Below are 16531 nucleotides of genomic sequence, written 5' to 3'. Positions count from 1 at the left end.
TGGACACAGAGCACTTCCATTCTTCAGCAGAAAGAGTGGCTCTAGAGAACTTGCTGTGGGATATATCTCTGCCACTCTCCATACCCACGAGGGAAAGAAGGTGGTATCTCAGTGGATGGAGGGCTACACTTTGTATTTTTGTGTCTCTGTCTTGGTGCTGACTGCTGGCAATGGGGACACTGGTGGTGACTCTACATTGTGCTACTTTGGTGCAGTACCTCTCCAAATTCCCCTAAATTTCTGGTCCTCCCAGCAGAAGAAGACCCAGTCACTACAGCTTTCTGTCCTCTCTAGAGTGGACTGCGAGTGCATCTTATCTTCTGTGCCTCTTCTCAACCCTTCCTACTTTCAGTCCATTTGATGTGTGGATCTTTTAGGCAAGCCTGCGAGCGCAGCTAGGGTTTCTTTGCTTAGGTATATACAGCCATTTAATTTGTTAAAATTTCAAGAGGGTACCTCTCACGTTACCATTCCTCTAACATCCAAGTATTCCTTTTATTTATTAGTTTGCTCTCCCTATGTTGTTGTCTTTCTTAATTAAATATGTCAGTGCTTTTCTTTTTTTTGGTTAGATATAGTTGTAACAAAAAATTTTATGGATCAATATTGTTCACTGGCGTAAGTAAATAAAAAATCTTTGCTCCATCATAGAATTTGAAACCCAAGTAGCTTCCCTTTAAGGGAGTGACAAATTAGATAAAAGACCATTACAGAAGTAAAACCATCGGCATTATTAGTAATTCCAATGACAGGCCTTGGCAGGAAAATGGAGAAGTAAAGAGTATAGATCAGGGGTCCCCAAACTTTTTACACAGGCCAGTTCACTGTCCCTCAGACCGTTGGAGGGCCAGACTATAAAAAAAAACTATGAACAAATCTCTATGCACACTGCACAAATCTTATTTTAAAGTAAAAAAACAAAACGGGAACAAATACAATATTTAAAATAAATAACAAGTAAATTTAAATCAACAAACTGACCAGTATTTCAATGGGAACCATGGGCCTGCTTCTGGCTAATGAGATGGTCAATATGCTCCTCTCACTGACCACCAAGGTGCCCCTTCCAGAAGTGCGGTGGGGGGGGAGGCGGATAAATGGCTTCAGGGGGCCGCATGCGGCCAGCAGGCTGTAGTTTGGGGACCTCTGGTATAGTTAATGGCCTTCAAATTTTAGCTCACATTCTTAACAGCTGCATAAATCTAAATAAATGGCTCAAATTCTGTAGGTTTTTGTTTTTTCACAAGTAAAATTAGGAAAATAATAGTTGTCTCATCAAATGTTGAAATGAGATAATACATGCAAATAGTTTTCACAACATTAATAAATGGTAGCTATAATTATCATTATTCATAAAAAGTTCTATAATAAATTTTCTATTCTTTAATTCTTATATGAATATAGGTGTTTTATGAATGATAAAAATGTAATTTTATTATGATTTGATATTTAGACATTTTTGCAATTAGAAATATTGCAAAAGCCACCTATATTATGGTTACAAAGAGCATAGTAAGATGAATCTGAGAGCCAAAAAAAAAAAAAAAAAATTCAATGGTATAGCTGGGTTTAGAATGAGTAAGACATTTCAACATTTATGTTACATAATGTTGAAATACCTCACTCCCTTTATCTCCCAGTTTGAGTTGCAATGTGTTGAGGCTATGGAATTAGTTTGACTTTCTAATTAAACCCATGAATCTATATTCAAACTTTCAATGTGCATTTTAGTGGAGTCTGTGTCCTGACCACTGTTTTTATTGATATAACTTATATAACCAGCCAAAGCTGCAAAATTTTGAACTGCTAAAATCATTTGCTCACAGCTTTACTCTTGTCCAAGTTTGCATTAGTGTAATATTATGATGGCAACATTGGTGAACAATTAGGTTAGCATCACCCACTGAGACTCTGTGTTATAGTGCAAGTGATGAATTCTGCCGAAAGAGACATTTCTGGGCCACATTACAATGGTAATGCAAGGTATTTCATGGAAGTACTTAATGATAACATGAACTGATAAGACTGATTATTTGTATAAACAGAATCCTGTTTGATAAGATTAAAATTTAAGGTATTAGATTTTTAACTAGTGGAATGGTACTAAGTCAACATCTTACTTTATATCCTTGTGTAAAACTTACTTTCATCTCCTGTTTCATATTCAAACTTCTGACTGTAGCCGCTGTATCCTGTTGTAGTCCTCACTCGGATATGAAATACATACTTGGTGGCTGGCTTGAGACCGGTGACGATGACACTGGGGGCCTTTGACCTCGTGGAGGAATAGGTGAGCTGCTCATGCTCCTGAGGACAGAGAGAAGGAAATGGAAATGAAGCAGAGTTATTCTTCTTTTTTTCCTGGAGACACTCCAAAATTAAGCTGAGGAATTATGCTCAGCATATCAAAAGCATCAATTAAAAGGAGGTGTAAGCATGGTTTTCCATAATTTAGCATTTAGTTACTTTTCATTAAAATGCATATGATATGGTTTTGATTTAGAAGTTTATTAAGAAAGATGATTAATATAAACTGCTCTTGTGGTTTTGGTGATTTGGATTTCTGATCCAACTGAGAGCAATGGTGGTGGTGTGAGAGCACGTTTACACAGGTGGCAGCTGCATCTTGAGCCAAATGAGCACATTTCAGATCAGATCACACCAGCAGAGAGCAAGGACCACGGAGGGAGAGTTCAAGTACTCGCTGCTCACATCTACCCGCAGGTAGTGCCAAAATGCCGGCGCTATCCGTGGATAGATCTGAGGGCGAAAAAAAAAATTAATTAATTGGGTTTTAAAGTTTGAAATCTCTTATCTCGAATCAATTGCTTGGTTATGAAGCTCAGTGATTCCTCAATAGTAACAACTCAAGTTGAGTCCACTGAAAACATAAAATGATAAAAAAAACCTTCTGCCCCAGACATCACAGTTTATTTTTAAAGATGGACAAGTTACATAGTGATCATGAGGTAGATTTAAAAATAGTGTGGCCATGAAGGAGCACCAAAGACATAGAAAAGAATGCCACAATGAACCACACCTTGGGAATCAGAGGCAGGACTGGAGGCTTGGTTCCTGGTCCTCTGCAGTTAGCTGCAAACTATGTACCTCTCCTCACTAACAGGAAATGGATTTGCTGCAACTGAATGAATGAGCTAGTCTGTCAAGGTTTCTGAAGTGGGCTACCACCTGAGAATGGGATATTTCATTTTTCCTGTGCATATAAGTGACTAAACAATTTGCTGGTGGTGGGGACAAATTAAACTTAATACTGCTGCTGTGTAGTGTTACTGTTCAATACTTTTATAATGATATTTTAATAGGGTATCTGAAAAAAATGTATTGATATGTACAATTCTTCTAAATTCTTAGGTCAAATTAGGCCACAAGGTTATTAAGTTAATTAGCCACTGTTTTAATGATAAATCTAAAGATAGAGATTCTCAGGGATTGAGATAACTTTCAAGGTTATTAATTGAATCACTCATTTAATGTTTAAATTCTATCTATAGTATTCTCATCAAGATTTAGCCTTTGCCTGAAAATCTCTTGTTCAGGAGATCTTTTGAACTAACAAGTTATAAAAATCTACACATATGTACAATGTATCAGAGTGCATTTATTTGTTTATGATCCTTTAAGGTTTAGAACTAGGAAAATTATTTCCTTTAAACCACTTCTGAGAAAAAAAATCCTTCTCTTAAACATCATTTAAAAACTTTATGGCCTTATTTGTCAGAATTTTATATGCTGTATGGGTATTTTGTGTCTAGCTGAGGAATGGAATTTGTATCTATACCCCAATAATAGAACTGTTTATTAAACATGAAGTATAAAAATATATAATTTAATAACAGCAAATTTTAAATAAAAATGACAAATTATAACATATGTATTTATCTCTAGGTAGTTTTGAGAGTAGAAAGCAAATAAATATCCACCTAGCATAAAATCAATGGAAATAAAATCTATAGAACCGTTGATGGCAGCAAACATCTGCTAAAGGCTGACAGAAGAGCTTCCTAAGATCAAGGGGTTTAACACCCTTATTGTGGGAAAAGGGTACTAGCGGAAGAGATGGTACTGTTTCTGGTAGAAATGTGCAAAACCTTTTGGATTCTTTAGTCTCACACGTAAGAAGAGAGTATTCCACCTTTCACAGACTGTTCTGCAGCTAAGAGTTGCGGTGTATGTTGAGTGCTGTTTCACAATCTGAAATGATGACTGAGAGAAACATTTTAAAGCCCTGAAAAAAGAATTTAATCTTATCCTCAAAGAGAAAAAGATACAGATTTTAAAATTTTGTCTCAGAATGGCCCCATAATACTGATCTATTGCATCCTAATAAGGAGTAAAGGCCACCTTTTGCAAACAGCTTTTGGCTTGACTGCTTTCAGATACAAAAGTGGATCTATAGCTACATTCCTGGGATAAAACCCCTCACGTGGGAGGTGTGCCTACGTGGTCCCTCAGCCTGAATTTCAGTCGTTGGTGGCTGCTGCCTTGTCTCCCATTTTGCCACTTCTGAGCATGCTCAGAAAGCAGCAGGCATGAAGCTTCCTCCTCTCAAGGTGTGGCAGCCCTCTCCTCCTGGTGATTTCAGTCTCTTGGGAAACCAAATTAGCACTTATCCATGACAAGCATAGGCACTGTTGCCCCAGAATCTTGGCTAATTGCCTTGCTGCTGACACATCGACTCCAGTTCAATGTAGCTGTCACCAGGTAGAGACCATGCTTTTCCACAGAGCCACCTAGGTCCCTTTACTCATCCTGGCAGGATGCATTAGAAACAGGCTTGGGGCCTGACCTGTGGTGGTGCAGTGGATAAAGCGTCAACATAGTACACTGAGGTTACTGGTTTGAAACCCTGGGCTTGCCTGGTCAAGGCACATGTGGCAGTTGATGATTTCTGTCCCCACCCCTTTCTCTCTCTCTCTCTCTCTCTCAAATGAATAAATAAAATCTTAAAAACAAAAAAAGGAACATGCTTGAATGGGCTATGTGTGTGAGTCTTTCTGGAGTTTGTCCTATAATGGAATTGCTAGTTGTATAGCACATACATCTTCCACTTTGTTAGGTAATACAGTCTACTGTTCATAAAACTCTCTTATGTTTTCCATCTTTGCTAAATCCATAGTAAAATCTTATTCTCCTTCTTATTTTTGTATTTTTTTTTCTTTATCAAACTTTCCAGAGGTTTGAGCCAATTTTTGGCATTATTTATCTAATTGTTTCTTTGTTTTCTACTATTGTTAGTACCTACTTTAAATTATTTTCTTCTTTCCACTTTCTTTTTGTTAATTATATTGTCTTCTAACATACTGCGTTTCATGAATTAAATCGTTAATTTATAGTACAGTGGACCTTTGAACAACATGAGTTTGAATGTGCAGGTCCACTTACAGTTGGATTTTTTTCAATAAATATACATTTGACTGTTATAGTCTGGGCTTGGCAGGGTTGTGAATTCAACCAACCGTGGATTGAAAACGGTATTTTCAATCTGTGCTGGGGACTCTTAGAGTCCGAGGGCCTACTGAATGCGCTGTTCTGTAGCATTTTATATAAGGAACTTGAGTAACTGCAGATTTTGCTGTCCCTGGGGCCCTGGAACCAATCCCCTGTGGGTACCAAGGAATGGCTCTAGTTCAGTTTTGGGAGAATCAAAATACTTGCACAAAGTTTTGGCTGCCCAAAGGTCAGTACCTCAAACCCCCACATTGTGCAAGGGTCAACTGTATGTTTTTTCAAATATAGAACTTGTTTACAAATTTCAAAGTACCACATTACTTACACTCTACAAGTTTTTATATGACATATTATCAACCATTTCTAAGAACTTATAAATTTCCAAAAACCTATAAATTAATTTTTTTGTGTGTGGCAGATCTAAGATTATTAATTGCATAGGTTTATGGGTCAAGACAAGTAGTCAGGCAGTAAATAAACGGCATAAAGTGAAGCCCCAAAGGCATAATAACCTCATCGCTTGCAAAGCACGCTAGCTAGATTGTGTGGGTGCTCATTGCTGAGAGCAATGATGGCCATCTGTATTAATGCTTGTTGCTGGAAAGTGAAGCAGTTTGTATTACTTCTTGGATAAACAGAGACGATAGTATTGATTGTGAGAAAAACACTTAGTAACAATGGACTTTAATATATTGTTCTATATTATTTCCTAAAGTATATATATATATATATATATATATATATATATATATATATACACACACACACACACACACACACACACACACACACAATTCTATTTTATATATTTGTATCCATATATATTAAAAAATAGTTCAGAGCCAAACAGTATAAACATAGGGCATTGTCAAAGAGGAGACACATACATTGTCATCTGGAGATGTTTCTCTTCCTGTGGGCAGATCCTGCAGCTTCACTTTACTGTTCCTTCCCAGATGATAGAAATTGAGGCTTTCTGGAAGTCTGATCTTACTGTCACATTGAACTTTTCATTTATCTAAAATTCTGAATTTAGCTTTATCTGTGTAAGTGTCAAATCTTCATAGTAACTGTAAGAGATGCTCTTACTAGAGTCTGGGCCCTGTTAACATTTAGTCTGAAACTGTAATGTAATGAAAAGAAAGGCTCGGGTGCCCAGTCCTAGGGCTGTTTCATTCTACAAGAGGTAACATGGCATATATCTAAAGCAGTCAGCATGTAGAGCATTCTGAGTTGGAATTCTCCAGTCTTGGTCTTGATCTTGGTTCTAGTTCTACTGCTATGTCACCTTCAAGACTTTGATTTATTCATATAGAAAATTCATTTATTCCACACACATTCATTGAATGTTCACTACATGTAAGATTCTAAGACACTAGAAGATTTAGCTTACATAATCACCAAAGTTCTAACTCAGCAATTAAATTCTATATTTTTATGTGAGGAATACAAGTCCCCTCTCCTGTGCTATGACTCGTTCTCATCATTTTCTATTTCATTCTCTTGAGTTTATCATCCCAGTTATGGAAGTAGATTCAATAGGTCCTCAAAGTGTTCATCTTTTAGCTGGTTTGCTTTCTCTTAAAGTCTTTGAGTCCAGTGGAATTTCTATAAGGTGTTGTTACCTCTCTGTTTTATATTTCAAATTTTAAATTAATTGGATTATGTATATATAATTAAAATTATATTGTAGCCATTTTTTCTAGAGACATATATGTATATCTAAAGACCTACCAACAATAATAAGATAACAACCATGACTTATGTGATGCTTTACAACTTCTGAGGTATTTTCACACATGTTCTTTATCTAATACTTATAACAATCTTGTGAGACAAAACCAACTGGTAATATATTTATTCTCACTTAGCACATGATGAAACTGATCCAGAAAGAGTAAGTAATTTGAGTACTTTGAGTTAAGGAAATTTATTTCATACTTTGTGTTCTTGACCATTCAATCACCAGCAATAACTTTAAATTTACGATGGCCTCTGAACTAGATAGTAATGATTTCATGGCATTAAAATACTTTTATATAAATAGTACCTAATGGCAGAAACAATTCTTAACACTAAAGATTTTAACTATTTATTTCAAAGATGAGATTATTTTCTCCTAAGGTTAACACATCCAATCATTGTAGTTTGTTTTAATTCTCTTTTGATATTATGCCAAATAGACAGAACCTAGGAAATACAATGGGTTTATGACTCACCCAATCTTGCATGGCATATAAAATATTCAGGGCTGGGAACGGAATTTATTTGATGAGGTCCAAGAGTTTCTTGTAGAATTTTTGATGTATGAAGCTGCCCTGCATGGCTTTATTCAGAGAACACTACTAAGAGGACAATGAAAGGATTGTTGGGTTTTCTTTATCCTTTTAAGTCATGCCACATTAAAATTGTCAGGAATAGGTAAAAGTGCTATTAAAAATTAGTACTCTATTACCACAATCATTTTTTTAAAGCAATGTCCTAATGATAAAGCTCTTGTTTTACTGGTTAGGAGACTGAAACTATAGATTACTAAGAAAATAATACAGTATTAGAAATGAATAAATGGCTTGTTGGATGCATAGTTAGTGTTTCATACATGTCTATTGATTGATATATACAAAGGAATAGTTAGATCATTTAACAGCGGGGGTATCTTGTGCAGCTCTGGTCACATATCACTGGGAGCTGATGTACTAGAACTGCTGGACCAGTGTAGGAGCACAGACTGGGATGGCTTCCAGCTCTCACTGATTCTCCTGTGTCTAGATCTAGCCTAAAAGCATTATCAGAGGAAGATGGGGTGGTTCTTAACAAAGCTGATTCCACAGAGATAAAAGCAAAGCCAGAATGATTACACATCTCTTCCTCAGTGAGACAGAATCCACAATGAGAGATACAAAAACAAAACAAAACAAAAACAAAAACAAAAAAACAACTGCTTTGAGGTTGAAGAACCTCATCTTTTCTGGTTGTTGTTTTCCTGAAGTTGAGACATTCTGCTCTGCCTTAAATTCCACATTTTGACATCTTAAATAATCATCAGAGTTAAGTTTTGAGGCGGGTAACCAAGAGAGCTGTTTTCTTCTCTCACATTCATTTAAGAACACAGATGGAGTTTTTAATTTGGATAGAGAAAGGGTTAATAAGCTAGCTGGCAGGTTGTTTTAAGCTATTGGGTTAGGCGTCTCCTGAAATATTTTTCTAGGATAAAGATTGGCTCCATTTATGTCAAAATGACAAATTATGCATAAGTAAGAAATATGTAGAAGTAGATATTTCACGTATACAATTACTTTCTGACTGCACTTTTAGAAGAGTGTCATTTAGTATACCATGGCTATAATTTACTACAATCAACTTGTGATTATCCCCAGTAATCCAAAATAGGAGATAACCTAAAATCACTTTGAGATGCATTCATGAATTTTTCCTTACAGTTTTTCCGATCTGTATCTTGTTTCACCTAAAATGAAAATTAAATGCATCCCTCGAATATGAAATGTTGAGCAAGAATAGGAGATAACACCAAGGTATATCTGATGGTAGCAGAATATTGATCTAGAATTAAGCATTCATAATTGATCTACGGAAAACAGATAACATATATGTATCAATAGATAATTAACTGCTTGAAGTAGTGGGTAAATTTACTGTTATAGAAAATGGCTAAAGTATTACAGTGTGACCTTTAGAAAATACTGATACTAAAATAAAACCAATGGAATCCTAATTTTCATCTATGAAAACTAGAAGTTTACACCATCTCAAAGGGTCAGGCTTGTTGTAAGAAAAGAGTAAAGTAAAAAATAAAACACTTTTACAGGCTCCAGCAAATGTAAAGAGTGCATTTCTTTCTTTTAGGAGCCATTATCAATTGGTGGTGCATTTAATCCAGGGCAGTGAAAAGCTTGTGACTTAAAGTAATTCTGCAGATGCTGTGAGAAGTCTTTTTTAAATTGTTGTATGTCTTTTGCTTGCCTATTAAACTCTATATTCCCACCGCTTAATGCAGTGTGTCTAGCATATATATTGGCCAAATGATTAAAGAAAATAAATTAATTGCTCTATAAATTTTATTTTTAAATTATATATATTGTTATAGAAAATTTAAATTAGTTTACACTATTAATGGCATTTCAAGTGAGAGATGAGAAAAACTGTTTTGCTGGCTTTTAGTACTTCTACAATCAAGATGCAATAATATTATGTCATTATCGCTGGCTTGTTTTCTTAGGAACATTGTGAAAAACAGCCAAGATTTTACTTGCCAAAAAGTATTTTACAAAATAGTATGCTTAAAAAAAACCCTCATATTCATGCTGAAATATCTTTTAATACAAATGTCTTAATATTTATTCAGTTACCATCTGTCTTTGTGTAACCTTTCTTGGTATAGATGGGATACAGAGTTTTCTCCTGGGCTTTATTGCTCAATTGTATAGTGTGATTCAAGCAAAAATGAAATGTTTAAAGCTTGATACTGGTCCCTGAAGAAAGTACCTCCACCCCCAAATTAATGGTTTTCTTAAAAGTATTTTAAAGACAAAAAACTTTAAGCTTGTCATTCATTTTAAAAGTGTTTTTTTTTTATAATTTATAGAATTATAAATTTGATGACAATTATAATAACAGACAAAAAAAAGAAAGTGTACACAGCAGAGGATAAAACATTTTAAAATTATTATTTATTGTAATATATAGGATGGGTAAATTATTTTATCTAAAAGAGGAAAGATCATATTCATTATAAGACAATTTGAGGATTACACTAAGTTTAACCTAACATTTTTGTTTGGAAAATTTTGCAAATTCCTGCTGATGTTAGTAGTTTAGGTCAAGTAATATAGCTACATAAAACTAGTTAAAACAACTTTTATGATAAAATTAGTATAGGCTGTCAATAAAGGCCACTGAGAAGTGAAAACATACTAAGTATCTTTGGAAACATTTATACACACATGTGGACTTCATCAAATATAAAGTAAACATTTTAAAAATTAAATCATTAGAACAATATGGCTGAATAGAGTGGCATAAACTAGAAAACAACACAAGCATGATTTTTTGATTAATTCTACTTAATTTTAAAATATAGATTAAAAGTTAAATTAAATTAAAATAAATTATAAGAAAGGTAGGATCAGTAGAATTTCAATAGAGTAAGATTTCCAGTAGAATATAAGAAAATGTTTTCCAGAAAAGACAGTATCATTTGTGAATTTCAGGTAAAGTCTTACATTTGTCTAACTCAGCCACAGAACCTGGTGATACAAGAGCTGCTTCTTGCATTGAAAAGGAAGAAGAAATTTGGGAGGGGGAGGGGGAGGGGTACAAAGAAAACTGGATAGAGGGTGACGGAGGACGATCTCTCTTTGGGTGATGGGTATGCAACAGAACTAAATGACAAGATAACCTGGAAATGTTTTCTTTGAATATATGTACCCTGATTTATTGATGTCACCCCATTAAAATAAAAATTTATTTATAAAAAAAGAAGAAATTTATTTAAATACACAAGCACGAGAAAATTCCTTAGTTTCATTCAGAATATGAGAAAAAAACCACTTTCTGAAGATTTATTTTTTATTTTTATCTTTCTTATTTAAATAATAAAGGCCATATATGACAAACTCATAGCTAACATTATACTCAACTGGGAAAAATAAAGGCATTTTCCTTAAAATCAGAAACAAAAATATCCTTGGGACAAAAATATCCACCTTCATCCTTGTATTCAACATTGTATTGAAAATCCTAGCTATAGCAATCAAACAAAAAGAATAAATAAAAAGCATACAAATTGTAAAAAAAAAAAGAAGTAAAACTGTCATTCTTTGCAGATGGGATGATGTTATATATAAACAGCCCTTAAGCCTGACCAGTGGTGGTGCGGTGGATAGAACATAGAGACTGAGGTCCCTGGTTTGAAACCCCAAGGTTGCTGGCTTGAGTGTGGACATATCTGCTTGAGTGCAAGCTTGCAGCTTGAGTGTGGGGTCACTGGCTTGAACACAGGATCACTGACATGACTTCAAGGTCACTGGTTTGAAGCCTAAGGTTGCTGGCTCGAGCAAGGGGTCACTGGCTCAACTAGAGCTCCACCCCCCAACCTTCTGTCAAGGCACATATGAGAAGCAATCAATAAATAATCAAAGTGATGCAGCTTTGAATTGATGTGTCTTATCTCCTCCCTCACTCTCTCCCTTCCTGTCTTTCTCTAAAACAACAAGAACAACAAAAACCCATAAGAGTCCATCAAAAACTATTAGAACTGACAAATAAAGTCAATAAAGAAGCAGGATACAAAATTTAATTACTCAGAAATTGGTTGTATTTTTATATACCAATAATGAACTATCAGAAAGAGAAATAAAGAAAAAAATCCCAATTATAATTGCATTAGAAAATAACATACTTAGGAATAAATTTAAGCAAGAAGGTAAAAGGCCTATATTAGGAAAACTATAAGATATTCAATAAAATGAAGAAGATATAAATAAATGCAAGCATATATAGCACCCATGAATAGGAAGAATTAATATTGTTAAAATGTCTATACTGCCCAAAGCAATCTAGAAATTTTATGCAATCCCTATCAAAATACTAAAGGCATTTTTAAAAAATAGAACTAGAACAAATAATCCTAAGGTTTATATGAAACCACAAAAAATCCCAATTGCCGAAGCAATCTTGAGAAAAAAAACAAAGTTAAAGGTAACATGCTACCTGATATTAACCATACTACAGGCTATAGTAATCAGAACAGCATGGTAATAGCACAAAAACAGACACATAGATCAATGGAAAATAATTGAATACCTTCAAATAAGTCCACACCTATATAATCAATTAACCTATGACAAAGAAGGTAAGAATATACAATTGGGTAAAGAAAGCCTCTTCAATAAGTGGTGTTGGGAAAACTGGACAAACACATACAAAAGGATGAAATTGGATCACTTTCTATACCACATACAAGAACAAACTCAAAATTGAATACAAACTTAAATGTAAGACCCAAAACCATAAAACTCCTAGAATACATAGGCAGTAAACTCTTTGATATCACTCTTAATAATATATTTTTTATATGTCTTTTCAGGCAAAGGAAACAAAAGAAAAAATAAACAAATGAAACTACATCAAACTAAAGAGTTTTGGGGCAGTGAAGGAAACCATCGGCAAAATGAAAAGACAACCTACGGAATGGAAGAACATATTTGCCAATGATGTATCCAATAAAAGGTTAATATCTAAAACGTACAAGGAACTTGTACAACTTCATATCCATACAACTTCAAAAAGGACCCCAAGAAATTCAATTAAAAAATGAGCAGAGGACCTGAATAGATATTTCTCCAAAGAGAATATATAGATGGCCAATAGACAGAAGAAATGATGCCCAACATCACTAATCATGAGGGAAATGCAAATGAAAATTACACTGAGATATCATCTCACACCTGTCCCGACCAGGATCCACCCATCTGGGACCAGTGCTTGAGTACCAAGCCATTTTTAGCATCTGAGGCTATAGCGCTCTGACAGATCTATCAGTGCCTGGCCTGCTTGAACCAACTGAGCCACTGGCTTCAGGAGCAGAAGAGGACGAGAAGGGGAAGAGGGTGAGAGAGAAGCAGATGGTCGCTTTTCCTGTGTGCGCTGACTGGGAATTGAAAAACGGGACGTCCATGCACTGGACCAACCTGCTATCCACAGAGCCACCAGCCAAGGCCAAGTTTTCCTTTTTTTAAAATTACTAATTTTACTTAAAATTTTATGCATTTGTTCTAGACTAAAACACTTTCTCAAACAAATTTATTCTGTGTTAAATACTGTGTCAAAATTCTTGAATTAAGAAAGCAAATCAGGGCAGAGGATGTGAATAAAAATTTTCCAAGGAAGATATACAAGTAGCCAACAGATATATGAAAAGATGATCAAAACACAATGAGCTACCACCTCCCACCTTTTAGAATGTCTATTATCAATATGACAAGAAAGAAGTTTCGAAGAGGATATGGAGAAAAGGGAATTAATTCTCTTACACTACTGGTGGGAATGTAAATTGGTGTAGCCACTATGAAAAACAGTATGGGCCCTGGCCGGTTGGCTCAGTGGTAGAGCATCGGCCTGGTGTGCAGGAGTCCCGGGTTCGATTCCCGGCCAGGGCACACAGGAGAAGCACCCATCTGCTTTTCCACCCCTCCCCCCTCTCCTTCCTCTCTCTCTTCCCCTCCCGCAGCCGAGGCTCCATTGGAGCAAAGATGGCCCGGGTGCTGAGGATGGCTCTGTGGCCTCTGCCTCAGGTGCTAGAATGGCTCTGGATGCAGCAGAGCAACGCCCCAGATGGGCAGAGCATCGCCCCCTGGTGGGCATGCCGGGTGGATCCTGGTTGGGCGCATGCGGGAGTCTGTCTGACTGCCTCAGCGTTTCTAGCTTCAGAAAAACGCAAAAAAAAAAAAAAAGGGAAAAAAGAAAAACAGTATGGAGGTTCCTAAAACTTTAAGAATAGAGTTACACTATAATTCTTGTCTGGTTGTTTACCTGAAAAAATTGGTAAACTCTTATGCATAAAGATATATGTATTCTTATGTTCATTCAGCATTATTTATAATAGCCAAGACATGGAAACAATTTGATGGATGATTGAGTAAAAAAGATGTAATATATATATTGTAACTATTCACAACGGGATACTACTCAGCCATAAAAAGATGAAATATTGCCATTTGTGACAACAGGAAAGTTTAGATTTCTTTCTTAATTTTATATTTCTTGCTTTTCTTTTCTTTTTTTTTAGCCTTACTTTTAGAAATTAACTATTTTTTTACCTTAATTTCCAGATATAATGATTTAAATAGACTTTGAGTTTTTAGAATTATACATATTCAAAATTAGTAAAATTGCTTTGGCTCTGTTGTAAAAAGAGTTATTTTTAAATTAGTACAACTTAGAAGCAAAGCATATAATGTCATGTTTTGTAGGTCTAAAATGACACAGAATTACAAATTAAACATGGCTATAAATTATTTTATACTCCTTTCATTGAAAAATCAGGTCTCTGCCCCCTTCCCTTGATCTGGTCTAGCCTGTTACTGGATTTGAACAATAAAGTGGGGTAGAAGTGATCAGCTGTCAACTATTGGCCTAGTCTCTGAGAACTTGCAGTTTCTACTTTTGTCTTTGAGCTCCGTATTGCAATCCAAGAAGGAGGACTAGCCGGAGACTGTCAAGGTTTGTGAAAGCCCAAGATAGCCACTGGAGTAGCACTGGAGGAAGAGATGGTGAGGGGGTATGAGAGGGGAAAGAGAGGGGATGATGTTGAGATGATGATGTACTGCCGGTCACCAAGTGTTCCAGCCCCTTGTCTGTTTTCTGTCACACCAGATGAGGTCCCAGAAATCGGGGAGCAGAGAGGAGCTGCACTGGTTCAAGTACCTAAACCATAGATTTATGAGATATAATATTTATAAATCATTATTTTTTAAGCCACTACATTTTGGAGGATAGTTTGTTATGCAGTAAAAGATACCTGAAACAAATAGATTGAACATTAATCTGTAATTCATAGTTCCCAACCTAATATGGAATACTTAATTGACCCTATTTTTTTTTTTTTTTGTCACTAGATTGGCTCATGGAATTTTGAAGATTCTGTCTTAACACATTCAACTTAATCAACTTAATCAGCCCAATTATCTGATACTCTGGAAAGATTATGACTTTTTTTAGCCTGAAATGACAGATTAAATTAGTCAAAACAAATCATTTGAAAGTATAAATGGAACATAATGTGGTTAAAATTTTCTTTAATGTTAATACTTCGATAGTACTTACTATGTTGCAGGCTCAATAAGCACTCCCAATACCCAGAAAAATTCTCAAAGCTATACTATAAATTAAGTCATAAAGATGACAAAACTGAGATTTAGAGAGGTCAAGTAACTTGCCTAAGGTTACCCAGTACGTTAGTGGTAGAACTGGGATTTGAATCCAGGGAGTTAAGCTTTTGGTTCTGAGCAGTTATCATACTATATAGCTCCAAATATCAAATATGCATTCAATACAGTTACATATCACTAAGAACTTTATATATTGTTAGATTTTTATCTTCCCTTTTTATTACTATATTGACACAGATGTAGAGAAGTTAATGTAGGCCCTGGCCACTTGGTTCAGTGGTGGAGTGTCAATCTGGCGTGTGAAAGTCCCAGTTTGTATTCCTGGTCTGGGCACACAGGAGAAGCGACCATCTGCTTCTCTGCCCCTTCCCCTTTCTCTTCTCTCTCTCTCTTTCTTCTCCTCCAACAGCCAAGGAATGGTTGGAGCAAGTTGGCCCAGGGTGCTGATGATGGCTCCATTGTCTCACTTCAGCTATTAAAATAGCTCAGTTGCTGAGCAATGGAGCAGCAGCTCCAGATGGGCAGAGCATCGCCCTGAAGGGGGTATACCGGGTAAATTCTGGTTGGGGCACATGCAGGAGTCTGTCTCTCTGCCTCTCTGCCTGTCATTTAAAAAAAAAAGTTAATATAGATTCTATATAACATAAATAACCCACAATTTTTATTATGGGATAAGAAACTCAAAAATTCAAATGTAATGCCGGTGGGTCAAGGCCAAGCAGGTTGGCACTGGATTCGGGCAGACCACAGAAGAACAGCAGAGCCTAAAGGCATTGGGCCATTCTTGTTTTTTTAGACTTCCCCAGAGGCCAGCAAGTGAACAGGCAGGGAAAACTGCTTCTTTCAGCAGCGGAGGATGGAACAGGAAAAACAGCCCTGGGGGAAAGTACTTGTAGCCTTATATAGGCTATACACATGAGGCTTTCTGCTCTGTGCTCAGCACTAATCATGCAAATTGCTAGCAGCTCCCAAAACAAGCTAGCAAGCCTAACCACAGCTGTTCTCCTTACATCAAAGTATTCAGTCTAACAAAGGGTTAAACAAATTATATTCATTACTATTTAATGGGATTTTGAATACTTATCAAATACCATGCATATCAAGAAACATTTCTACAATGTAAGAAAAGAGGCTCATTAAGAAGAATTAAATGT

General features: G+C 35.7%; 1 protein-coding gene across 2 annotated transcripts in view; it reads right to left on the bottom strand.

The window, feature by feature from the left end:
• Window positions 1-16531, bottom strand: part of EPHA6 (EPH receptor A6) — an 883820-nt gene that overhangs the window by 370893 nt on the left and 496396 nt on the right. For both annotated transcript variants that reach the window (XM_066348030.1, XM_066348031.1), the window contains one exon: window positions 2145-2307. In XM_066348030.1, the coding sequence (XP_066204127.1) occupies window positions 2145-2307 (163 nt within the window). The remainder of the gene's footprint in view (window positions 1-2144; window positions 2308-16531) is intronic.

Source organism: Saccopteryx leptura, chromosome 8 (genome assembly GCF_036850995.1).
Source record: "Saccopteryx leptura isolate mSacLep1 chromosome 8, mSacLep1_pri_phased_curated, whole genome shotgun sequence".
Taxonomy (NCBI): domain Eukaryota; kingdom Metazoa; phylum Chordata; class Mammalia; order Chiroptera; family Emballonuridae; genus Saccopteryx; species Saccopteryx leptura.
This window is presented reverse-complemented; position numbering and strand designations above follow the sequence as displayed.